The 27,565-nt window shown below is 38.1% G+C and overlaps 1 protein-coding gene across 6 annotated transcripts; it reads right to left on the bottom strand.

The window, feature by feature from the left end:
• Positions 1-97: 97 nt before the first annotated feature.
• SSX2IP (SSX family member 2 interacting protein) lies at positions 98-22,209 on the bottom strand. 6 transcript variants are annotated; one of them, XM_048059114.2, is made up of 16 exons: positions 21,998-22,209; positions 15,906-15,946; positions 14,664-14,738; positions 13,995-14,128; positions 13,013-13,179; positions 12,594-12,794; positions 10,770-10,880; positions 9,500-9,635; positions 8,502-8,577; positions 8,245-8,416; positions 6,643-6,793; positions 4,999-5,135; positions 4,420-4,593; positions 2,667-2,778; positions 1,196-1,316; positions 99-986 (listed from the first exon to the last, which is right to left on the bottom strand). In XM_048059114.2, exons 4-16 carry the CDS (start codon positions 14,035-14,037, stop codon positions 905-907), a joined length of 1,683 nt encoding a protein of 560 aa, XP_047915071.1. In that variant the 5' UTR covers positions 14,038-14,128; positions 14,664-14,738; positions 15,906-15,946; positions 21,998-22,209; the 3' UTR covers positions 99-904. The 6 variants fall into 6 exon arrangements, 5 of the variants coding, with proteins under 5 accessions (XP_066857332.1, XP_047915071.1, XP_066857334.1 ...); XM_067001231.1 differs by lacking the exon at positions 14,664-14,738 and having other exon boundaries at positions 98-986; positions 4,420-4,545; XM_067001233.1 differs by lacking the exon at positions 13,013-13,179.
• Between the last annotated feature and the right edge of the window lie 5,356 nt (positions 22,210-27,565).

Here is a 27,565-nt window from a genome sequence, read left to right as displayed (position 1 = left end):
AACAAAATCAGCATCAGACAGATTTGGTGACACAGTGAACCTTGGCCCTACAACCACGATGGCTTAAAAGTGCAGTGCTCATGAAACACAGAACCAGGGTTTCTTAGAATAGACTTAAACATTTATTGTTCACATTTGAAATAATTTGATTCCTGACTTAACCATTGAAAGTCCTAATGCATCTGTAAACCGAGTATCACTATAAAACAATTTAAAATACCATGTAAAATAATATTATGGATGCGTGTATTTCATTTCATGGTTTCTTAGCATAATCACTTTGTCTATTTACAAATATATAAAGATTTTGCGCTTTAGGTCACCTGAAATATCAAAGAGGTATTTTCAAATCACACAACTTAATAAATATATAACTTGTTTTGTTAAAAATCTACAGCATACTGTACATTCAAGTTGAGGCAAAAGAAGTTTTAATGTCAGTTAGACTTCAGACATAAATGAGTGTTTGCAATAATTAAACAATTCCTAAAAGTGCTATCTCTGTCCGTGATGGAAGGATTAGGATCCAATATTTTGTTACAGCCACAAGTTTCAGACCATTGCTTCATTCACAGAATCACAGCTTCTGTTACTAGAAAAATATCAAAGCTTTTATATATTTTTAATAAACATCTTCCAAGAGTTGCAGGAAAAAGTGGCAAGAAATGGTCCAAAAAAATAAGCCATGTGCACACACACTTACACACATCACAGTTCAGATCACCACATAATCTTCCAAGAATGAACAAACTCACAGCATTCTGTTTCACTTTAGAATGGTGTTTATGAACACATCTCTAACAGAACAGCAGGCAACCCTAGGAAATCTAAGGCAGTTGTTCTATGTGCAAGTTTCTACATAGCAAAGAGTGCCAACTCCAGAGTCTTCCTGTGACTTTGTGCATTACTCGACTTCTCCTTCGTCACTTTCCTCCCACTGATTTGGCTTGCCGTCTCCAGCAGGTTTCTTTGATGCAGCATTGGAACTGGTATAAAAGATAAAGTTAGTGTAAATAACTACATATTCATTTACAAATTACACTTCAGAGAGAATCACAATGCTGTTTTTATGATATTGATATTTTCCTATCAATCATAAGGCCTATATTAGACTTTCTGTAAATTATCACAACTTAGCCTCTGCTCTACATAGAGTTCAGCACTAAGAAAAAAAAATCCACACCATTTCAGATACCTGTTACATGAAATATACTGAGACATCTGGCCGGGTTCAGCTGAAACAGGACCACTCAATGTACAGTGAGGTTTTCTTTGCTGAGATGTGGAGTTCGTTAACCGACTGTCTTGGTCAGAACCTAGAAGGCATACATATCATTTAAAATACACTACAGTTGAAAACATTTGAAGGACTAGATCCTTTATGTCTTCTGCAGTAAAAAAAGCAAAACCAAAAACAAGCACAAACACTCCCCCTCCCAACTTTTAGCATGTCTATAATAATAAATACAGCCACTAGAACTTTAAAAAGTCAATTACAAATCAAAAGCTTTGGTATACAGCCTTTAAAAAAAATGAAGCTACTCACACATCATTAAAATCAAGTCATTCTTCATGAGCAACAAGCCAAACAATTTAAAATCTGTTTCTAAAAGTAAAAACGTTTTCCTGCTATGGAAGATCACTTCATATCACGCTTACAAAAGCACTACAGGAATTGCATGGAGGAGAAACAAGGAGGACACAGAATACAAGAGGCAGATTAGTTACCTAACAAGAATACAAATTCAAGTGTTTTATCTTTACTTGCCAGTTCTTTTACGCATTTATCTAAAAACGCTGACTCCCACAACGAGAATCCATTTAACAAAGATTGCTGTTACTTTCTAAGAAACAGGGCAGGGGAATTATCAAAAACTCAGCAGTGAAGACCAAAACACTGAATTTGCATATTCAGCCATAAGGAGGGGTAGGAAATCAATTTATCAGCTTGAAAGAAAAAAAAACATGAGAAAGAGGAAGTCAAAAATACTTTAAATAAAAACAATATTCCAAACTATGAACACGTTATAAAACATTCACATAGCCATATTATCTTTTTTGAGGAAATGATTCCTCTAAGATTTGAATCTTGAAATTCTATTGTTTATCAGATTTATTTTATCACCATACTATCTTCACTATTTTTTTTTTTTCAAGGGATTCTGCTTTAGTGAATTTATATGGGAATGCATGTTTAGTATTGCCTCATCTCAAAGAGCGAATGCTGCCTTCTTCAGAGCTTCTTCTGATCTATAAAGATCTCTACATGTCATGAGTTTTTCCAACAGCCTTGACAATGAATATGCCCACATTTTAATTAATTTGGTAATTCCAAGAGTTCTCTGTTCTTAACGGATAAGCTGTCAGGTACTTAACATTCACCTGATCCCTTCTCAAATCTAAGTTCATTACATAGGTAATGATCAGGGAGGGAATTATCAAGATTCCCTTTCTGAACTATCAGTTAGCCTGACAGGTAAAGGCATACAGTAAGTGAAACTGGTAAAATTTCTCCTGGAAAGTTTTTTTGTGTGCTTTTCCTGTACGTTTGTTTTGGGTAGGTTTATTTGTTTTAAATAGTTTTACTTTTGTTCAAATTTATATCTTCTAGTTAAGAGGGGGAAAAAAATCATACTACAGTAACATAATTTGAACCAAATACTTGCTTCCTAAGAAGGCACTTGGAGTTGTCACATTTTCAGAGTGCTTGTAATCAGTAGACATACTTAAGAACTGTTGCTTCAGCCATGCTCCTCTATCTTCTTCAAATGCCTTTCTCTAGGAAAAGAAATGTCAGTTTACACTTACGACCACATGAACAAGCTTAGTCCGCATTAAATTGATGTTACTCCACCTAAAAATCAGAAGTTGTGGCATGTCCATGCAACTAAAGTGAGCCAGCAGTTTAACACAGAATTAGTCATGAGAGCAAGCTTTTGAATCCTACAAGGATTAGCTGAGGAGGTATTTATTTACAAGCCAAACCCATGGCTTGTTTCAGAGAGGTCTGAATAATCCCTTCATTTTACTGTTCTCCACTTCAGTGACACAATCTCCTATCACTGCCTCCTGTGCGCTCCTGCCCCCACAGTGCAGCACTACCTCCTGCAAGTACCCCTTATTTCTGGGCAGCTGCCAATAAGGATTACTGGTTAAACCTCAACCCTCAGCCTTTTCATAAACAGATGAAAGTGACTTTGAAAATAACACTGATTATTTCCATCCAAAACTGGGGCAGAAAGAAAGGGGGTGTTTCCTTTTCCAACTACTCTATGAGCACGGAAGAGGAAAACACTGGCTAAAGACAATCTTCAAAAGGTCCAAAGGCTGTGCAATCGAGACAAGCTATTCTATCTCCAAAATCATCAGTGAAATGGGATGTTCCCATAATAATTTTTACTGTATCAGCAGAAAATAGAGCAAGCTTACTTTTTCACAGATACCTACAAAACTTAGAGTATTGCTTCTACTTCCTTGTTTCTCCTTTCAAATGTAAGTATTTTAACAAGCAGAAGCATAGGTAGTTAACATTTATGCTGCAATATAGTCTTAAACATTTCTGGACAAACTATTATTATTTATCATCTCTTAAGACTAATAAATCTAATTCAAACATTAAATTCAAGAACTCACTGAAAGTAACACAAAATGAAAAAGTTGAAGAACACGTATCTATATATGTAGTGGCTTGTACCAATATTTGTCACTGCATGAACTCCTGTTGTTCCAGCATCTCAAGTAAAAACCAAAATATTCAGTTCTTGACATTTTATGTTCCCTCCTGCTAACTTGTAATCCCCCTTCATGTTTTGACCCTAACTACTGGCTAGACAAAAGGACACACATGCTAGAGCTCATTTATATACATATCTACCCCCATTCCGTTCCAGTATGTGTGTTTACTGGACAGCTTAACTACAAGAACAGAAAGTGACCCTATTAAGAGAAGGACAGCAGTTATTTTGCCTGTCTGTAATAGTCATTGGTTTAGAAACATTTAGCAATCTTTGAGAACTCAGCACCATAGCCAAATCTGACAAAAATTTGCATAAGCCTTGCTTTCTTTGCAAGTCAACCTAAACAGGATTTAATAAAGGATTTAATAAATAAGCAGACTGATTTTTCGGAAGTAGTTAGAAATTTCAAAAGCTGCAAGACAAATGGGTCATTCCAGTTGCAGTAACTGCGTTTTCCAGTACACCTGAAAAAAGTTTTTTTTTTTTGAAGTGCCAACCAAACGACCTGCCACACTTGCCAAAGATGTTTTGTACAGTATGAGAATAAGCTGCTTGTTAACATCTCCATACAGAAATCGTTAGATGGCTGCACTTCAGTGTGTGTTAAATAGTTTTACTCTAGCAATAGCAACTCATCTTTCATACGAATTCCTTTTCTAATACCTTTCAATTTTTCTAATACCTCAAGTCCTAATCTAATAGCAGCTTCTGTAAAACTTCTTCGTTCCTTCTCAAAATTCTTTTTTTGTTCTCGAAATAGCCTCCATTCTTCCTGAAGACGCTCTCTTTCTTCCAACAAATAGCAGTCCTGTAGTAACAGAGTGGTGTCATCATCACATGGAGACATAAGCTGCTGCTGCAGATATAAAGCAACAAAAGACTAATATTAATTTGGGAAAGCCTATAAAGATGTGCAGGATTTCCATAAATTCAGTTTTATCAAAAAAAAAGTTGAAGATTGATATACAAACAACACAGTTGATGGGGCCAGAGTTTCAGGCAGGTAACAAAACATCTCTGTTCAGGCAGCTGACCCCAGCCTCCTTCCTCATGTTTGTTCACCTCCCCCTAAATTATTCTTACCAGAATTACAAACTCATTAGATTACTAACCAACTGACTAGCATACATACTCAGACCAACCACTAAGACTTTCTATTAAAAAGCATAATCAAATAAAGGAAAAAGGTTCAGAGGTGAGAAGTGACACGTTAAAAAAAAAAAATTAAATTGAGGGAAAAAAAAAAATTAAAGCCTGCTACCTGTAACAGTTGTTGCTGAGTTTTGATCATTTCTTTACATTGCTGAATTTCTAATTCTAGCTTTTCAGTTTTCAGCTCGTGGTCTTCCCTTGAAATTACATCTTTGTCATCCAAAGCTCTTGAATGCACACGTGACACTAAGGGAGGAAAAAAGCTTCTTAAGACATAAATCCCTCACAGCACTGGGGACTCAGAGCAATAGCAAAGGTTTTTAAGCTGTATTTGTTTCATCCCAAAAGACGTACATATTCAAAATTACTTCTATCAGGACAAGAGTACCAGAATTGGTGCTATACAGATAATTAGGCACAATACCCAGTTCAGAAAAAAATTACAATAAAAATATATCCTTTTTACATTTCCCCAGGTAAATTACAAGTCTGCACTGCAACAGAAGTGTCACACAAAAATATTTGCTTCAGCAGTTATTTAATGAAAATCGAGACAAATGAAGACTTCTTTTCACTGATATGTTGTTAGCCTATTCTTCTGAGCCCATTTTTGAAGGGCTTGTGTGTTCATAAAAATATGACAGTAACTATATATATCACAGATAAAAAAAGAAAGACTTTTCCCTCAAGTTCTGTGAAGGAGAAACAGAGCTTACAGTCAGAACATTGTGTGCATATTTTTACCCCAGCAAGGGAATCAATTAGAGAGGAATAAAGTGTATTTTTGTACAATCATATACCGCATTATTTTATTTCATGCAGAGCTATCATGGTGATCATAATAAGCCAAATTTTGATTCCCTGATGACAGCGATTGAACATTAACTGAATGTTAAGGAACTAGAACACAGTCATCTCTATAAATTAAAAAAAAAAAAAAAAAGCACAAAAAAAGGTGATTCCAAGAAAAGCACAAATACATGAAGCACTTTTTCTGATGCTTACAATTACTTTTCAGTTAGCTATATAAAATCAAGTATTACTCAGAACAAGTGATCTTAAAATCCTTTCTATGGTATAAACCTATTCTTATAGACCATCTGCTCTTTTATTTGCAACTGAATGCATGACCTTCTCGGTATTATTCCTGCCTGCAAACATCCCTGTGGTAGCAGCAGCATTTGCTTACATTGGAAAAGTAATACTAGGAAAGAATTTTATATATTTTTAGCTGTCTTTTAATGCTGTTTAACAGCTGGAAATGAGAAGAGCCCAGCACCATTCCATCAACCAGTTCACTTTAGAATGCCAGCAGAAGACTTAGAGGTATGGATGCGGCAAGGCTAAGCTCCAGGAAGGATTTACATATTTTGCATCCAGTTGCTTCAAATTGTTATATCTGCATTATTCAAACAGCTCAGAGAGGTGGGGAAAGAAAAACATTTATTACAGGGCACTATTTCCAAACAAAAAATAATTATTTCTTCAGAAAGTCATTGTTTACCGTGCCAAACTACAATCATGTCTGTTCTCAGGATAACAGGCTTGCTATGCAATTGCTTTCCTAACTTCCTTCAATTAAAACTCATACAGAAAATGTCAATCACAAGCCTTTTCAGGAAGTCTACCAGGTCGCAATCCCTTCTATTTTAGCTTTCATGTAGTTTAGACAGACTGTAAATTCAAAGATTATAATACCAAATGGAATTATTAGCAGCGTTTTATATGTACATGTAATTGTGTTAATCACCACCTTGGTTGTCCAGCTTTTCAACATGATTTTTCAACATTCTCCATTGTTTTCTAATGCTGTTGGTAAGCTGTTCTCGCACAGTTTCGCATGACAGTTCCCACATGTTCTCTTTATTTAACTCTCCGATGTCCTCCTCCAGGTCTGACAACACCTGTAGAAGTAGAAGCAAAGAGTGTTGCAAACCACCCTACCATTCCAAATATACATATTTGTTTATTTAAATATGTATACAGGTTTAATTTACCAAACCAAAGTAAAACTTGTATATATAGAAAAGATTTTTCCTTCCAGGGAAATTTGTCTGTTAGGGAGTTCAATTCCCTGATGGCATAATGATGAAGAGAAGTAATGTGGCACTCCCCAAAACCCTGGCACAAAGACAATTTATAAGCTAGCAAGACTCTAGGTTAGTATCACAAATCTCCAAGAACGAAGTTCAGACTGCTGAGAAGTTCCGTTGTTATGGGCTCACTATACAGAACGAGTAGGATTTTAGATGGCAAAGACAGTGTTTCCATTATCTATAAAGACTATTTTTCTCCTTTTGAGAATTAAGTAAATCCAGAACACACCCTATGGTACAATGGAAGTAGCCCTTTCACAGTTCCGTTTCACACTACTGTTCAAACACCAAACCTGAATGCCATCTCAAAGAGCTAAGACAGAAAAGTCTGAAAGGACTAGCCCGCAACAACTAGTGAATATAAATTAATAAGCTATAGCTATTTAAATACCTGACACGAATACTCCACTCCTCTCAAGCATCTAAACCATTCTATACAAGCCCCTGTAGCTACAAGTAGATAAGAAAAATGGGATGGGAAATTCCAAAACAAGCTCAAAGGCATCCAAATAATTCATTTACACACGAAGTAAGTACTTTCTTTCAAACCTGTATCATGTAAGATCTTAAGGAACAAAGCAAGAGTTGTAAGAAAAAAAAAAACAAAGTATTTTTTAGAGGTTTTTGTCGCTTTATATAAAAACATTTATTTATATATGTATACATACATGTATGTGTATGTATGCATGCTAACCCCATGAAATCCCAGTCTGGAGTAGCCATAAAGTATCCTGTGTAAACAAAGAAATACTTAGAACTGGAGAAAAAACACTAAACCATCTCACTTGGGAAAAAACATATTCCTGCAATGTACCAGCAGCTCTGCAAAATGAGCTAACTGGTCTAACCCATGGACTAAACAGAGCACACCCTAATTACATTTCCTCCACCCCCACCCTCTGTGGTTTTTACGGAAAGCTTGGTTTCCTTGCATAAGCACCTTGAAAGCCAGTTTCAACTTCTTACTATGAAAGGCAGACGAAATCCAAACTGCATCGTTATAGAGAATTACATACAGGTCACTACATCTAACATTCATTTGAAGTACACTTTCAAGCTTCCCACGTATGGACTAGGAAGAACAGACTTTCTACTGTTCATGGACAGAATTAGAACATTTAAACATGGGTGATTTCAAGTATAGGACAGGATATATAATCCACTGCAAGTCCTGCAAGAGGAAGTTTACCTTTTTGATGATCAAATGGCTCCAACACTGCAAACTATCACACATTTAATTTTAACTGAAGGATACTTACTGGCCCATCCTCAGACCTTTCTTTAGGTTTTTGTTTCTGTGGTGGGAGAAGGGAAATAATCTCTTTCTTCATTTGCTGAAGAACTTTTTTCAGCTCAGCATTTTCCACTAAAAGCTGCTTTTGGCGTTGCTCATAGTCACTTAACAGAACTTTGTACATTTCTTCTTCATTTCTACAAGCAGAAATCTTACAGTAACAAGACAACAAATACAGCATATGTGTCAATTAACATTGTTCTGTAACAACTAGAAGTTCACCTGGCTTCTGTCTTATCAGTCCTCCATGCACCTCTCTTCCCATCAGCTCTACCAACATAATTTAGAACTTCCATAGCTGCAAGTGAAAAGGATATTTCAAAGCATGAAACAATATGCAAGTATATAAATACTCAGATGACACTACATTTACTTGTTTTGCCTTTACACGTAATTATTGTCAGGAGACCACATTACCCAAATATTCCCCTCAGTCTTAAGACCCAGATGAGACCACATTGCCCTCCTGAACAAAACAAGAGCAAGATAATCAAGGAAAAGAAAAAACTTCTTGTGTTTGGAAACCTGGGGTGGGGGTGTTCTCATCCTGTCTCTTATTTTATACATTTCTTAACAGCACCTTCATCCGTATTTCAGCTTTTATATAAATCATATGAATCAATTCTTTTAAAAATCACATCAGGTTAGGGATCAAAGTTCAATTCTAGTTAGCTCTCAAGGAAACAGGAACTAGATTTAAAACCTGGTTATTTTGACCTTGCTGATACTTCAACTAGCATTATCTAACCAGAGTCAGCAACATGACACAAGTTAAGTTTTGTTCACCTTAGGGTGAGGCTTCTAGAGATTACTGTGCTGATATCTAATGATTTTCTGCTGCCAAAATAGGTGCTCCTGCTACAGCATCATAATCCAGCCTGGCTTACCCACATGCAGTGTCAACCTAGACCAGCAGAAAATCCAACTCAGCAATATTATTTTCTTCTGGTTTACTGAACTAAAACAGTTCACTAAAAATATGATATGCTACAAATGGCAAACAGCTGAGAGCATTTGGAGGGTAGCAGGAGGGATAAGAAAGGAAGAGCAGGACTTCCTTTCCAATGACAGTTTCCATGCTTTGTCTGACACAGAAATTTCACAACATATTCACTGATCCACAAGTTAAACACTTGGGGAGGCGATACGAATACACCCAGAACCAAGTTTAAACATTTTTAACATACAGAATAACTCTTTTGTTCTGGTACTCTACTTACCAATCTTTTTGTCCTTTTTGTTCATGACTAATTGATGTAAGCGTTCCTTTAATTTGTTATATTCTCTCTCTTTCCTCTTCATATCATGATTGTACTGCGTAGCTCTACTTGAAATTATGTTTTGCAACTTCTGTACCTAAAAACAATCGCACAAAAAACAGATTTCAACTAATGTATAAATGGAAACATTTCTTCAGAAAACCAAAAAAAAGAAGAGAAGTGAAATAACATTTATATAAAACTGTTTCTGGTTAAAGGAATTGACAACAGGAATCAGGAGTCCTCTCCTAACAAATAGGTTCTGACCTATCTCAGGAAGTTTTGTTGCTTTTTATGTACAAGCCAACACCACAAGCAACATATTATAATGCTACAGTTCCCCAGTACAACTAAGCACATCTTTTAGTGATTCAAGTGATAACCTTCTCTGGCATCAGTAATTAATGTTTAGGATTTGGTTAACTCTAAAGTAGATTTATTAGGTTTACACTAAAAAATAGTAGACACATTGCTCCTTTTGGATAGCAGAATTGAAATGGAAGACTATTTTATTTAGTCTGTAAGAACATAAACATATCATAAAGCACATTCTAGACCCATACTATCATTTATTTATTTTTCCAATGCATCAGTTTTAACTTTAACAACACGCAGAACATTCAACATTTTAAGCTAGAACTTTACGAAGTTCATTATAAACAGATACTGCTATGACTGCTAATTACATGAAAATGTTTATGAATGCAGAGAACATTCATGGAAATTTAGGAGCCATATAAGTACAGGGGGCTGGGGAGAATGTGGAAACAAATTCCAAACTAAATCAAGTGTTTTCTGATCTTGGTTCTTCCAAGACTCTAAAGTTTAATGAGTGTGGGTTCTGTGTTCTCCCCCCCACACACACACTGCTTTTGCTCTCCTCTACAATATCACAAAAAATAAGTGCTCCTATACATGTAGGTTTGAGGAAGCAACTGAATCACACTGTATCCTCTTACTTCCTAATATTTAAACATTATCAAATAAAGTTAAAATCAAGAAGTATGAGAAAACTGCATGTGTTTCTACAGTACTATCTACCATTGTTATAACTTGGACCTATCCCTTACAGAACCTATTTGACACGTAACACAAATTAATTTCTTTGCTGAAATACAACATTCATCAGAGAAAAAAAAATCGAAGTAAACAGCTACCAGATACCTTGCAAACATTATCGTACTACTGAAAACCTATGTAATGATTTGTGTTGATGTACACTAAAACTCACTTCATCCTTTTCATTTTTAAGTAACTGGTGCAAGTTTCTGTTCTTGCTTTGCAGTTGTCTGTCCCTTTCCTGAAGTCCAACTATTTCCCTTTTAGATAATTCCAGCTGTTCCTAGAAAAAGAATGTTGATAGTTCAGTATCGATACAAAAAAACAAACTGCAAAATCACCTCACTTGAGTCAAGTCTTCCTGTATTTGACCTCTGAATCACCTTGCACTCTCAATGACAAATTAGTTCTATTTTCTGAAACAAGAAGTATGATTCTCCAGTACAAGAAACACTCCCACCAACAAGAGAAAAAAAAAAAAAGATTTAGCTTGGTATTTATCATATCTTACACAATTACTACTTTTTCAGTAAGTCAGGATTCTGTAAGCGTATCTGTACCACAAGATTGAGGGTGGATACTTAGCCACCTGTTTGAATTTGGGACTACCATTTTACTGGAGTGTTTCTCTTAAATAATCAAGGGAACAATTAACATAGATATGTAAGTTGTGACCATAGCAAAACAAATTCTATATACGTGAAATGTCCTATAAGGCTGGACAAATGATCTCATTGTAACAGATGACGCACAACTGGCATTTAAGAACTTTCTTCTGCAAACATGTGACTCAAACCTGAAACCGCTACCTTGAATGGTCAGAAGACAACACTACATACAAACTCTTTTTGTACATGTAGCAAGCTACAAATGAGTAAAGTTATGTAAGCATCAAAAGCTTCTAAGCGAATCACATCTGAACACATTTAACACAATAGCATATGTCAAGAGGATTGCTGCATGATATCTGAAAGAATTTATATAAGAAACCTTATATGATAACAGCTAAATTAAATGTCCTGACATTGAAGTAGTGCTAACAAGTTTTTTTGCCCCCTCGACTTAAAAGCCATTTGTCTAGGAAAAGTAACATCATACAGAGCGTATAAAAATGAGTGTACTTACACATGATTTTTAAGGTCACATCAAAACACTTCTGTGTGGCTGACTAATCTCAGCAGAAGGGCTCCTGTGATTTTGAGAAGCTATAGCAGTATTTGACAAGGAGACTGCTGGACAGTCTTATTGAAAAGCAAACTTATGAGGCCCTGAGTCATGCACTGGATTTTTTTTTTTCCCCAGTCAGAATCAAAGGAAACACAACAGTCTTCTGATATGACTGCATGTATGAGTACCCACAAAGCAGCATAAGCTGTGAACTTCCAACGCATCAGCTACTCCACAGTAGCAGACCTGCAGGTATTTATCCTGTGGTAAAATGAAACTTAATCTCATTTTTGCCAGCAAGCTTCTGATCAGTCTTTATGGAAGGGCTATGTGGTCAGCTATTCAAGGAATCCAACAACAAAAAAAAAAAAACACAGAAAAAGCTACACATATAGAGAAAGAGTGGTAAAAGCTCTGTGTAGGTAGCTTTTTCTAGTACGTCACTATCACTGATTACAATAATATTGTGAATTTATCTTTTAGAACAGGGCATATCCTATTAGATGATATTCAATGAGCTGAACTGATGTGTTTAGCATTTTCACCTACAGCATGCATTAACACTTCCAATCTGAACAGTCTTCCCTCTTCCTTGAGGAAAGAGATCACAATTCTAAGCAAGTTTTCAGTCCTTTCATTAACTCACATTTCATTAACAAATCTTCCACTGGGAAAAAAAAAAATCAAAAACAAAAATTCACATAGAAATACAAACGCAGATTAGAACCGGGGAGGAAAACAAAAAAAAAAATCACTCACTGTTAAGAACGTACAGTATCTGTTAAACACAAGTGCTGCATTATATTGGTGGAATTATCTTGTTTTCTACCTTTAATTTAGCATAGGAGTTCTGTAAGTGATCCATATCACTACCCAGTTTCAGATGCTGCATTTCTACTTCTTCCTGAGCTCGAAGGTTCTTGTGCTGCTGTACAAGCAATTCATTCATGCAATTTATGATGGATATTAAGTTTAATTCTTTTCCTTTGGGCTCCACATAAATAGACGGGAAGCCCAATGTTGTCAATTCCTGGTGAAAGACAAAGGGGAGAGGGGATAAATAATGGGATCAATCTCTCAGATAAACAATAGTACATGAAATCCTATATGAAGAAAAAAATATATATATATTCCACACCAACTTTAGCATTAAGAAAGAAGCCTTCCTAATCCAGTGCTTCTTCACTACCAAAACTGGTTTAATGTCATCTTCAAACAACGGCGAGTAAACAAGAAGATCTGGCTTACCCTATTGAGATAGGATATACTCTGTTCAATATTCTCTTCTGTGCAAAAGGCACTGAAAAAGCTGTGCATGCTTTTGGATGAAGGCAGTGGCAAGCGTAGCACTTGTGAGTTCATGCTTGGGGGTGATATCTTTTTTTCTGAGGTATATTGAAAAATATTTTTGCTATCTAAAAGTTAAAAATATTAAGAAACAAGTCAGGGCTAGTAGTTTAAGACATCACATAGAAAAAAAAATTAAAAAAACAAATCCTTTAACTACCAAAATTATTCTTTATAGACATTTACAAGTCTAGAGCTTAGAATTTCATCTATAATGAAATATAACAACATAACATATATTAAACAACTCATAATAAAAAGAAGGATAGCTAAACTTCCACATAAAATCTAAAGACTTGACAACGTTTTCAGGTGTTGTATCTTTCAACTTTTACTACTCTTCCCTCCATGAAAGAACTCTCCAACCTTTCTTCTTAATTGGCTTGCTACAAAACACACACACTTTATTTATACAGGTGCAAAAGCCGTAAATTTAGTTACAAATTCCTCCAAAAATGTATGATATCCTTAGTCAAAGCAAGTGTGTGCTATAATTTAACCTTCTACTAGGTAGACGCAGGCAAAAAAATATTTTCTGGTTTAATAAATTTGTCATCAATTTACAAGGCAAGAGAACATAGAACAAATTAAGAATTCTCTGAAAATGCACGATAATCTGAAAAGTATATTAAAAAAAACTGATTAGGAAGCCTTAGAACTTTCATATATATATTTATATGAGAAAGAATAGTATTTTAAAGCAACATTTCTGCAAGGCCTCAACCCAAAAAAAAAAAAAAAAGCTTTGTATCCACTAGACTAGTTAACAGTATGTTAAATAACACAAAGTATCTCATTCATAAAACCCCAATCTCTCTTAAGCAGCTATAATACCACTGGTAAAGCTAGCAAATCCACTAAATTCAAGATATTACTAGTTTACCTGATGACAGCACTGGCACAGTAACAGTCTTCCAATCTCCCATAGCAACAAGGGCAGGCAGGGTACCTGAGCAACTGGTTCAGCAGTGAAGTATTTAGTAGAATTCCCGACAATGGGTGTTACGTAGGCATCTCCTAAAATAGCAAGAGCATTTTAGATTAACAATAGCATCTAATACAGCCAGGAGATTAAAGCAGGCATAGGAGAGAGAGACTACCGAACTTAAGCCATGTGACAGTTGTCTACTTCTTCACACAGTGAAGAACACCATAAGCACAGCAAATATTATACTGTAGAAATGACGCATCTGTATTTAGTTAGACTTAAATTTAACCAAGTCTTGTAAACCATCAACTAAAACTAAAACACCATGCACACATGAAAAGTATAAAGACATTTTAGATAACCCAGTTGCTTCTGTCAACATACATCAGAGAAAGCACAGCAAGCTAAATATTTAATATTTTTCTGCAATATAACCAGGAAGCAGCTTTATCAAGATAATTTTATGTGAAGTTTTAACATAAATCTGTCTTAACGAAATTATTAACAGGTGACAAAGGCTCTAGAAAAGATTTATTGGCCAACAGAGCAAAGGAACTTATATTTTATATGTAGTTAAATATTTAATATATATTTATATATCTAAATTTAACTTAACCTACATACCTTAGTATACTGCGTATACACAGCTATACTGCCATTCCCTGGCATGCTGCTTACTTCTTTGCAAAACCTCCAAAACTGTTGAAGGAAAAGGCAAAGCCTTACTCCATTGGCACAGCCACTGAGTACAGCACTGGCCCTCTGGAAGCCAACCGAAACTCACTCATAAGAAAGAAGCAGCTGATTGTCCCCTCACCCTACCTCCACCTCACAGTCTGAAGGCATGTAGTAGTGTTAGAGTTGACACACTGCTGGAAAATTAAAACCTAGCTTGGATGTTTAAGATCCAGCCAGTGTAAGCCATCGGCTGTTAGGTGAACAATGACATTTCAGGGAAACTTTTCATCTGACAGGAAAGAATGCTTTCATTTATTTAATTAATACTTTGGATCAAAACCTCAAGTCAGTTTAAGATGGCTGTACTGTAAAAGCCTATGGAGTCCACGTTTGCCACTAATTCCTCTTAATGTGCACTCAGGGAAGAGCAACTTCTGAAGGTCTGACACTAAAACCTTGTATTTTTATCATTGCGGGAAAAGCTATCATTTGGAAAACCAATCTGCTGTCTATTTAAGACACCAGACAGTTGTGGGTGGTCTGCTATCCATAAGGTCTCTTGAGAACAAAAGAGAGACAATAAGAATCCTTACTGACATTTCAAAGCACACAACATAGTGCCCAAAGCAACACCAAGTTTTTAAGAAATCCTATTGTTATACAGCCACATCACAGAGTGTTCAGCACTGGAAAATAAGGTATCCACCTGGATGAATATTTCTGCAGGTTCAGAGGTGTACTTGTATAAAAAGGTAAACAATTATTCCTCAGATGAGTTGAAACCTTGCAGCAACTACTAAATTGCACATTAGAAAGTACACATAAGGCAGGGAGAAAACACAGCCAATGTTGTAACAATCTAGAGGCTGTTGTTTATTAAGAAATTGATTCTTTTCTCCTTGCCCATTCACATTTTTCAGTGTTTTCTTCCTGTAAAACTAAGATGGCCAGAAATGACCTAAGTGAACATTCAGATTCTACAGGCAATGACTGACTTCATGGCAGGTCTGTAAGGCAATCTCTTCTTTTTTCCCCATCACCCAAGTCAACGGTGCTTTTAAAAATGTAATTCAAAGTCAAAATAAAGATTAAGAGGACACATTTCATAGAATCGTAGAATATCCCGAGTTGGAAGGGACCCATAAGGATCATCGAGTCCAATTCCTAGCTCCACACAGGTCTACTTACATGCTCATTTGGCTTCTGTTGGATCCATTGGATAGAGAAACCTGCAAATGAAAGGGGGATAAAAAGACAAATTAAACACATATATTCTCATTACTGGTATTGTTGTAACCCTGCATTTTAATAACATCTTTCAAAAGGTTCTTAAGAAACTCAGAACATACAAATTCCTTTAAAGACTACTGGAAATTCTACAAAAACACTACTCACATTTCAGAAACGCAATTAATTTCAAAGAAATTGGCTTTTATTTTTTAAGAGACCGCATATCCGTTATGAGATCTTACCATCCAAATTCCCTCTAAGTACGTCACCAGCCCACAAGTCTCTACAGTGCAAACACTGTTTGGGTTGAGAGGTGTGTGTCAGAATAATGCTTGACTGGAAGCAGACTGGACTAATCCATGTAAGGGAATACAATGATTCTCTGAATTTTAGTCCTGTAACCTGCATGCCATGTTATTCAGTGTAAATGTTTTCCAAAGACTACTCTCTGGAGACACATTGTTTCTAGGTACACCAGCAAGAGGATAAAATGGAAATTAACGAAAAAAACACAAAACAGGTTCAGAAGGATGTCTAGCAAAGATACAGAATGCAAGAATACTCAGGCAGTACAATAAAGTCCAGATAATACAACTATATTCTTCTCACATCAGTCAGCCCTGAAGGATCTAGAGCCTTTTGTCTCGAAAGAGCAACTAGCAATACACTGCATATTGGTCTATACAACAGATTTAAAAATAAAAATGAAGATTTGGTTGGTGTTAAACTCAAAAACTTCCTCTAACTGTTAAACCAACACACTAAAAGTAATTCAGATTGTTATATGGCATCAAAGAATGCACTAGCTTTGAAGCAGCGATCATTTCAGAGAGCGGTCACTATGTTGTACATGCACCATCTTTGCACGCTGTATTTAGAATTAAACTCAGATGTGCAGAACAAGACAATCCCTGTGTCAGCTGCAAAAAGGAATGCCACAAGCCTTTAGTCCCATGCTAAGATCATCTCATCAGTTCCACATGGCTTCTGCTGCCAGTTCAGGACCTCAGCCACGACTTTTAAAGCTATCTAGTGATTAAGATCCATCAGCTACATTTCCTTGCCAATCTAGGCAGCTCCCCTGGAGCAACGCAGCCCAAAATAGCCTCACTGAAGTATGCAAGAGCTAAAGATGAGCATCCCTGATCAAGACAGAGGAGATGCAAAATGAATTTAGATACACCGTATTCATAAGGGACTCTTAACACTCTTTTTAACCACCGCAACATATCAAAGAACATCTTTGAAGCTGTGTTGTTTTGTAATTATGGAAGAATAATAAAATAATAAACAAGATTTAAAAGTATTTTAGGGATCTCCCTAAGCTATCCAAAGTTAACACAGAATGGCTTTAACTTAAAAAACGTTAACAAGATTTGTTGTTTTGGTTTCGGTTTTTTGTGTGTGTTTTTTTTTTCTCCTTCTGTTGTGATTCCCACCCCCCTTCAAATCCTGGCTGGGAAAACAGGCAGTGGGAAGCTAAATCAACACTTGCTGTTTCCCAGCACCTCATATTAACACCAAAAATCTGACTGACCATCGGTGGCAGGGGGGGAGAAATGAACAAGTCTCTGAACAGCCAAATCTGCTGGAACTACTTAATGGTTTTCTTTCTGTGCCCATTCCTGCATACAGGGATTTGTTGCAGCTATTTCACCAACAGATCTGATGACTCACCCAAAAATCTGTAATGATCCAGTGCTTGCCAGGCAGTTCTCTGCCCATTGGCAGCATCACTTTTGTTCCAATCAAGAAATTGGGTGAACAAGACCTTGGAGGATTGTCAAAAAGAGCCTCCGGGGCACAATTTCACATGAGTGAACATAACAGCAGAGCCATCTCGTTGCAACTAAAAAAAATCTAACAAACAAAAGCCCCACTCCCCAAAAATATGCATACTAAAAATCAGAGTTTGATTAACACCAATAATCAAACCAAAGAAGTCAGAACAAGCAAAGTACAAAAAAAAAATTAAAAAGCCATCGTGATGATAACACGGCAGAACTTAACTCTTTTGAAAGCCACCTGAAGAGTTATTTATTTATTCATTTAAACAAAAACCTACAGGAATAGCCCCACAAACTCCTACGTAATGCACTAACATTTATCTTCCTTTTCAAGAACAAGTTTACTCTAAACTTCAAATGTAATACTACATTTCACAAGCACAGAGCTGAAAGGAGCTGTTCTTAAAACAACTGTTCTGTGGTTTGGGGAACAGGGGAGGGATTGATAATGACTGTACCGGGACTCAAGACAAATCCAACCTAGTAAGGCTGAGTTTAGACTGTGTCAGAACTGAAAAATCATGAGCAATAAGCACGAGGATTATAAACTTCACACAACACAGTATATTTAAAATTTCTGAATATTATATTTCAACTTGAAAATGAGTAGCTCTGAGTTTATAAAAATCATTCAGACAACCCTGTATCAGAAGTGAATAGCTTGCCATAGCATTGTACCATGATCATATTACACCATCTGGTCATTTCCAACCTACACTGGGTGTGACTTAAATGGGAGCTGCAGTATCTGGTAACCCAGAAAACTTTTTCCTCCGCTCAGGTAGGGAGGGGCAGTTTTTGGAGAGCGTCCTCCCCCACTCCCCGATGTCACAACGTCTTGGAAAAAAAGAGAAAGAGCCTGATTCCTTCTCTGTATATTAAGTACTTGTACAAGTTGCAACACATACACAAATTTTGACTTATAAAATTGAAAAAAATATATATCAAAAGGTTAGTCACTTCACATTTACTTAACAGGCAACATAATTCCTTCTACTAAAATTATATCCCAAGAATAGCTGCGAATCTGCTTAAAGCTTTTTACATTTGTCTAGTAATCCAGAGATGCCCAACAGATGGCTTTTATCCGGATAAAACAAAGACATCAGTCCATGTAAATTTAGGGTACACACCAGTCATCACGCTGTGGTTTTACAAATATATCCCTGAAAAGGTCATCAGAAACATACTTCTTTTATTCATGTAATCACCATGGAAGTCCATACGTTTCCTCCCTAGAGTTTTGACAATTATTTTCTCTCTACAGATGTTTTAATAACAAAGGTCACAATTAGCACTAGAACATAGCTCATATTCAATGATAACTGTATATTTGGAAGAACTCCTTCCTCTATAAAAACCTATTACAGTTTTAGTGGCCTTTCTTTAATATTGTAATTTTAATGACAAGCCTTGAAATCAAAGCAGATCCCAGATATTTCCTCCCCACTTTTCAAATACGGTGGCAATTTAATCACTATTCTATTAACTGGAATAAAAATTCTATTAACTGGAATGAAAAAAAAAAAGAGGGAAGAGGATGCACAAGAGAGGGCTTCCTTCCACTTGTCTACATTCTAAGGGCACATTTCTTTAACTCATGTCAAATTTCAACTCAACTCAGCATTGTCAAAAGTAACCTGAAAAAGCAAGTCAAACTACCAAGCCTATGGGTACTGCCTGCTGAGCCTTCATTATGAGCATACCACGTTCAGAAAACCCCCATCTGTATTTGTCAAATCCATTTTATTTAAAAAGAATGTCAAGAGTTCTAAGAAAAAAAAAGATCAAACATTTGATCTTCTCAACAAGTATAACCACATAAAAATATACCCTTAGACCTGATAAAAATCTCATGTTTGACAACTGTTCTCACTGTCCTTGCCCCAAACACTCAGATCAGATTATAGCCCTTGTAACCTATCACCTCAAGATTCAGCTCTACCCTTGATAAACACAGATGACTGATAAATCTTTTAATGCAGCCACTGAAAAAATTGTAACACGTGGAAATATTTCATCTGGCTCCTGAATTCCTACCCCACTTTGAACTAACACTACAGATCTTCGCATCAGCATTTTCCTATTGCTAAAGAATAGCACTATTTCTGATAATTTTCAAATCTTTATTCCTCTGTTTGCATTCACAAACTGCTTGCTACGCTTAGATGGAACAGAACATCCTGCTATCAAACCTCCCCATATCACAAATTTGCAAAAAGAAAGCCTTAGGAACTCCGTCTTCTATAGTTCCTCCTCCTTCTGATCTCAAATTTACCTAAACTTTATAGCTTTGCTCTCTCTGCAAGTAGAAGATTTAAAATGAAGAAAAAAAAGTCTCAGTAGCTCCTAAAATTGGTAGTATTTACTGGGCAGAGCCAGAACTAGTGTTCTAGATCTCAGGAATGATAAACTCACAAGGCTCAGAATCACGTAACCTGTAAGTTAACACAGGCATCAGGTAAGGTGAGCGGAAGACGGTAAATGTACCTGGTTTCTCTAACAAATGCCAGGGGATTCAAGGAATGGCTGTCCAGTAAAATCTAGGTTTGTACAGAGCAGAAAGGAAGAGTCAAGCACAGACTTGTTAGCCACCAACAAATATGACTGGTGAAATGTCACCGTAACTTCTGTAGAAGAAACGCGAACAAGCCTGCTACGGTGCTCTTGAAGGAGGAATGAATGAGCCAGTGTACCTGGCAAGGCAGAGTTACTGGATTTCCAAAAAACTCTTCACAATGTTTCCTAACAAAAGCTCTTAAACTAAGATGTCAGGGAAATTAATGACTGACTATAGATGGAGAAGAGGAAAGAGAGTACATGAAAGCATCACATGAAAGTCCCAAAGAGACCAAAAATTTAGCGTTAAAAAGGGGTCTGCGCAGACATTTCAGTTATTCAGAGAATTTAAAAATGTGATGAGCAGGTCAGTGAGACAGTTCACTTATGGTACAGAGTTATTCAGAAAAATAAACACTAAGATTGAATGACAAGAACCCCAGAAGGTTGTTTTCATACTACACAAGTGGATGATAAAAATCAGCAGCTGAAATTCCATGTTCATAAACGCAAGCTAACACATAACACACACAAAAAAAAACCAACCACCACCACTCAGCTACATACTTAAACCAACAGGCCTATGCTAGGCATTATCATGCAGGAAGAGATCTCAGGGTCACTGTGATTACTCCTCTGGAAGTAACAGCTCGCAGGCAGTTATGAAAATACTGAAGCCTAGGACAGAAAACCAAACATCATAACGTCTCTGTGTAAACAGCTTCCCCAGCTTACCTATCACACACCGTTACAACCTTTGGGGTACAAAAGGCAGAAAAAGACCTGAAAACAGTGCAAGAAGGTCAACCAATGCTTCCATACAAGAAATTAATAAGCTGTGACTTTTCAGCTAGAAGAAGAAACAGCTAGAGAAATAAGACAAGACTATGAAGAACAGGCACAGGAAAGTATTTATTGCTTATTTTAATACAACAGCTATGCAGAATGAAATGGAATGTCCAGCTTGAATGTTGGAAAATAAGGGATTTTTTTCCACATAAAGCACTGTTAAATTGCGGACTTGAATCACCACGAGGCGTTGTGAATGCTAAATACATAAACTGGCTGAAATCTGCTGGAGAATATCCATCGAAAGCTATGAAATTTAAGAGAGGCACAAGCTCTGTTCAGAAACCCCTCGGCTCCAGACTGCAGTACGCTGGGAGGACACCCTGACGGAAGCATCACTGTACAACCACCCTACGGTGAGCTTTCCTTCAGCATCTGCTGCCAGCCACTTGCAGAGACAAGGCACTGACCCCAAAGAACCTGTACTCCCCTCTCCTATGCTCTCTCCAACCCAAACGATGACCAATATCAATACTACGGGTTTCCCTTCCTGAAATATAAAGCACGTTTTTTTCTTAACTACTATCATCTGAAATCTCCATTAACAGCATCGAATACTTCCCCAGGTCTCCTTTCCAAGTTTACTACTAAGGATTACCTCATGCATTCACATCTTACGCCGCATACCTCCCATTTTAAGTCATTGCCCTGAAACTCCTGAATTCCTGCCATAGTTTGGCAGCGCCCGGGGGGAGCCCTGTGCGACTGCTCCCCGGGCAGCCCAGCAGGCACGCAAAGGAGGGGCGCAGCAACACGAGCAGGTCTCGCCTTTCAGTTCCACCCTCACCCTGAGCCGAGCTTTGCTGCAAATATATTTTAAACAACCAAGGTACCGCAGGCAGCCCCTCCTCTTACCTGACGCGGGGCTCGGCTCAGCAGGCGCCTTGCGGCTCTATCCCTCCGGGCACCGGCTGCTCGCAGCCCCGCAGAGCCCAGCACGGCACCGGGACCACCGGGACCACCGGGACCGCCCCCCCGCCTCGCCAACGGCCGCAGAGCGCCCGTTACGGCCGGCGAGGAGCGGCAGGGCAGGAGGAGGGGCCCGCCGGAGCACCACCTGCTGCGGCGGCGGGGAGGAGGAGAGGGAGGAGGAGGAGGGAGGCCGGGGGGAGCCGGCTCCGGCACGGCACGGCACGGCACGGCTCGCAACGGGCCGGGCCCCGCGGGGTTAACGCGCCCCCGCCGCTCCCATTGGCCGCGCGGTTGCTAGGAGACCCCCCAACGGCCCGCCCCGCCCCGCCGGGCCGCGGCCGCGCCATGGCGGCACCTGAGGGAGCCTCGCGGAGGGACCGCCGGGGCTGTGTCTGCCCGCCGCCCGGCCCGGGACGCCGTCCTCCTTCACAGGCCCCCGGCCCCGGACGGCCTTTCGCTGAATGTTCGCCCTTACCTCTGGCTGCGTGCTGCTGCGCTTTGTCCCCGCGGCTGATGTCAGCAGCCGCACATAAAAGCGTCAGAGCACCTCGCCGTGACGTGCTGTTCTTCTGGAGGGCTCGAAATCGCATTTCAGACTTCATAGTTGATCTCAAGAGTTGTTCGGTGCTGTCCCAAGCAAAGGCTGACTTGAGCAATGAGGGTACGCCAGGAATTCCTGGCTCTTGCCAAAAGCAAATTTCGTCCAGACACCACAAAAACGACAGCCCCTCTGGCACGAGGGGTGGTGGGCAGCACCTCACTGCCCGGAGCTCACAGAGTCACCGACTCAGGAAAGTCCTTCAGGACCACCAAGTCCAACCTTCAGCCTGACCTACTGCGTCCCACCACGAAACCGTGGCCCTCAGTGCCTTGTTACGTCCCTTAAATACCTCCATGCTCAACCACCCTCTCTATGAAGAAGTTACACCTAATGTCCAATCTAAACATCCCCTGGCGCAACTTGATCATGCATTTAACTATATATACGTATATTACACCGCTACAAATGAAAAACGTCAATAAACCACAAACCTAGGTACATATCCCATCCTGCCATATGCTATTGCTACCTTGTAAGAATTACAAGTTTATAACGTTATTTAAGGGAATGAGGAAATCCTACATATCTTCCACATATTTTGCTTTGACCAGATTTTTTTTTGCTTTCAAATATAAAATATTTTGAAAGATTCCAGGAGTGGGAGGGGATCTTTAAGGATTCACATCTCCAATGTTACAGCCTACAACCCCCCTTCAACCCACTCAAAGACATTATTCAGGTGACATTATCTAGCATTACCTTACCAGATCTGTGAGGATCTCAACAAAAATTACCTGATAGAACTCAGTAAAATTAATTGAATAGACACGAGCTATTGAATAATAGAATAGCATTTCATTACCTTTGTTATTGGATTTGCAAGACCTCAGCCTTCACTCACATCCTCATTGATTTTTCTTCCTATCTACCACCTTCATATCCAAGTTCACTAAATTCTGTGATCACGCATATTTATACCTGCAATATCTAATTCTCAATTAGAAAGCTACCATCAAAGAGAAATAGCAGCAATTAGGATGAACAAGATTTATTTTTAATAGATTATATAGATATATATTCTTTTATCAATTCAGTTATTCACCCAAGCTGGCAAAGATTGACTACTATTATGTATTTTCAATGTAAGAAGGAGGTAATGCAGAATACTGGCTGTATCAATAAAAATTTGCATTTTCCTTGATAGGATCGCAACAGTGATGACCTGTGGCATACAGCAAGGGATGGAATCTCAGAAGAAAATGAGTCCTGTAGGTTTTCCTGCAACAAACACAGCTTTGACAAACCCCATTATATCTCTTACACACTGCTTGTTCTGATTTCAGATTCTTTTGCATTCAATATTTCAGGTTTTCAAAGTTCAACATGAGAATGAAAAAATGCTGAATAAGGTCAAAACCATTCTTTCAAAGTTCTCATCAAAATTTAATTCTCGGGGATGAAATTTACTGTTGTCATCTGGACTGGAATTAAGTCCACTTCTCTTGCTTGGAGGCAGAGCATAATTACTTCTCCAGGCAGATGAAAAAGAATTATTATAGGGCTAGTAAACTGACTGATTCTTGCTGTGTAGGAAGCACACTCCCAGTGCTTCCAGAAATAACAATTGTTGATTTGGCTTTTACTGCCTTAGCAATAATAGTAATAAATATTTTTAATAACAACATGTTCTTTTTAAAGTTTAGTTCATACTAAATCAGTCCTCACGGTGCAGAAAAAAAAAAAAAAACAACTGTTTTATTTTATGACTCGGGTTAATTGCAGAGACTTTGGACTTTACACTGCAGCTTTGCTGCAGGTGCACTCTTAGGAGGAAGCAGACTTACACCAAATATACATTAGTCAAAATGGCAAGTGGGACAACAGACATTGTCGATGGGAAGGATTAAGCTCCTGTAGTTTTAAAAGATAATAGATGGTGTGGGTGTTGCTGAATTCCCTTTGTCCATTTGATCATAGCAGCTGTTCCTGAAGTTGGTGCTATTCAAAAGAGAACTCCCCAAGCACTTGGTTGTGCATCATGGGTTGGGTTTTGTTTATTTATTTTTTTCAAGTGCTGGCCAGGAAAGGAGAAGTCTTTGTGGGATACTTTCAGGCAAGAGTCAGAGCAAAGTTTACTTTATGAAAAACTGTAGCCCAACACTTTTTTATTTGTAATGCACCGATTCAGTGTAACATAGTCTACCTAAACCACAGCAAGAATCAAAACATGCTTTTTTTTTTAAAGTGGTTCATTACCAAGGTGGCATTTGGGTAGGATTTTGGTATAGGTGAAGTATGGTCTCCTTGGAGATTTTCATCCTTAAGAGATAGGGTAGAGGACAACAAGTATTTCTTGTGCTCTCTTGAGTACACTTATCATAAATATTCTGTAATGGATTTCTGGTCTTTGGCAGTAACCCAAATTTTAAGACTACAACTCCTTAAACAGTTTTTTGTTTTCCTATTTATAGTTACTTTACGTAGGTTTGCTTGAATCTAATTGATGGAGTGATCCAAAGACTCACTTTATAATTTAGCAGCTTAAAAAAAAACAACACCTTTTATTACATCGCTGTTCCTCTCCGTGATATAGACCATTATCCTCAGAATTCATTTTAGGCCTATTTCTTTTATAAATATAGCTTATAGAAAAAATATTAGAGAAATTTATAAAATGTATTTATCCTTTCTTCTTTGTAATACTTTGCTTAAAAAGAAGTGGGATTAAGAATTATAATGGGAAAGATATTAAAGAACCAGGGGAAAATGGATGCTTTGTGAAATGGAATACAAAAAGTGCCTCTATAAACTTAAATTCAAGCAGGATTAAACTGTAACATGGACAAGAGAGCAAAGAGGCTCCTACAATTCAGAAAGAGATGGACTGATCCACGTTGTGCTTGCATTTCAATTCAAACTCATCTTCTTAAGTACATTCAAAAATGCTGTTTGCTAGAGCGGTTTCTATAGCAGTGTCCTGCTTCATTACAAGTCAGGAGGGCTGATGAACCATTGACTACCAGAAGCTCATTAAAATGTCTGATCCTGTTATGCAATAGGCCAGTGGCAGCCTGCGACTCCTTTATTGTCCCTCAGTGTAAGAACTATGTGTCTCAACAAAGCCCAGCTCACAGGGCTTTTACGTCTCTTTTGTGGAGATGCATAAAAATAACCTCATAAGCCAGGCTTTGGGTTGTGCTGTGCACTGGCAAGCGTTTCAAGTTCTGCCCTTGGTTGCTGTTCACATATTAAAAACTCCAGTCATGCAGTGAGATACCAGGTACATCTACCTGTGCAGGGCTCATTGGAGGCACAGTGCTCACAGAGAACTCTGAAGACGGAGACACCTACAGCAGGATTTTAGGTGTACTTTACATACTGCAGTCCACCTATGTGATCCAGACTGTCCCCTCTCTCCCTGCCCCACTAACATGACAGCAACTTGGCCCAGTGTCTGAAAGATATTCAACGTCCCTCTGCTTCCTGCACTTGGACTGTGAGATTTCGGGCTAATCCCTGTTAGATAATAAAAGCTAGATAAGAAGATGCCTATCCTTCCCCAGGGGGTTGACCGACTTAGCACACACCAACATTCAAAAAATATCCACGGGATGAGCTGTTGCTGCCTGGTGATAGCATCTTCCCCTAAGCCTTTGTGCTGAAGCAGTACCACAGAGAGCAAACTAAGCATCAGGGATCCAAGAAGGTGCAACGCAAGATGGATGCTGACTCCACAGCAAAGAAATTATAGCCACAACTTTTGAACAAGAGCAATTCATGGTATGATACAATGTCACTTAGCCAACTGCTCCCAAAGTTCACTCATCCTCCACAAATTTGTCTACACTGTTATGCTTTTGTGCTTGCCCAGTTTTTGATTGCACCCTCAGCTGAGTCAGATCAGCTCACTAATTCTACAGAAAAATATCCGCTTTTTTTTTCTGGGCTAGTGTTCCAACAGCTTAGTGAGTGAGTTGGCTCACAGAGGGTTTGCATATGCTAGAGCTGGTACAAGATAACCCAGGGAGGAGAGAAAACAAAGAAAGACAGGGAGGGGAAGGGGACTTCCCAATTTTAGTATCAGTGAGGCATTATATTGCTCATCTCTTTCATGGAGCTCACCCTCACATTTTTCTCTGCAGCATCGCTTCTGGTTTCTATTTAATGACATCTCAGGTAAATAAGGGAGTAGACACCCACCTCATCTATGATACATGATAGAGGCACCCAAATTTTGCTTTCCATTCTGGGAGATAGATACCAGGTAAGCTGTGTTAAGCACCTTGCTTGCAGTCATCAAAGCCTTTTATTGGATTTATCCCAAAGTCCTCTGGAGGAGGAGAAAACAGCACATGGCTACAATGCCTGCAGTAACTCAGGCTCAATTCTGAAATCTTTTAGATTATTTCTAGTTCAAGGGACTATTTCTGTGAAGTAAGGAGCAGCACAGACAATGCCACTCAATTCAACTATGTTGAAGGGCTACAGTGATGCAGAGATACTTCATGAAAAACGTTGATCATAGCACCTAATAGCAACTCATACCATAAAACAGTTGTTCTTCTTTACACCCTTTCCTCTGCTATACATACACCATCTTCAGAGAATATGCACAATGTTTTGCATGCCTGCTTCAATCTCTATCTGAAAAAGCTTTGCAAACGTTTGTTCAATACCTTATACTTATTAAATACTACTATAGGTAGGGCTAAACATCACTGAATCTGGCATGGTTAACTGTTCTTCTTCATTGGGATAGCTGCTGAGATATTTGAGCAAATGGCATTACCAAATACTATGGCATCCAGAATGCTTGTAATTGTTGTAATGTGTTACAAAGAGGAAGAACAAAAAGTAGCATCGGGAAAGTGAAGAGAAACTCCAACATGGCTTGTAAAAAGCAGCAAAATAGCATTTGGGGGGAAAGTGGTAAAGGAAGAATGAATTATGGCATCCACAGAATCAGTCTC

This window comes from Anser cygnoides, chromosome 8, assembly GCF_040182565.1.
Source record: "Anser cygnoides isolate HZ-2024a breed goose chromosome 8, Taihu_goose_T2T_genome, whole genome shotgun sequence".
Lineage (NCBI taxonomy): Eukaryota > Metazoa > Chordata > Aves > Anseriformes > Anatidae > Anser > Anser cygnoides.
This window is presented reverse-complemented; position numbering and strand designations above follow the sequence as displayed.

What these genes read in the sequence shown, in the direction of transcription:
- SSX2IP (XM_048059114.2), bottom strand. Translation starts at nt 14,037, where the DNA reads ATGGGAGATTGGAAGACTGTTACTGTGCCAGTGCTGTCATCAG. An exon ending in ACTGATAAGACAGAAGCCAG is followed by an intron (nt 8,417 to 8,501) that starts GTGAACTTCTAG and finishes TTCTGCTTGTAG; the next exon opens with AAATGAAGAAGAAATGTACA. An exon ending in TGAAAAGCTGGACAACCAAG is followed by an intron (nt 5,136 to 6,642) that starts GTGGTGATTAAC and finishes TTCCTCCCTTAG; the next exon opens with TGTCACGTGTGCATTCAAGA.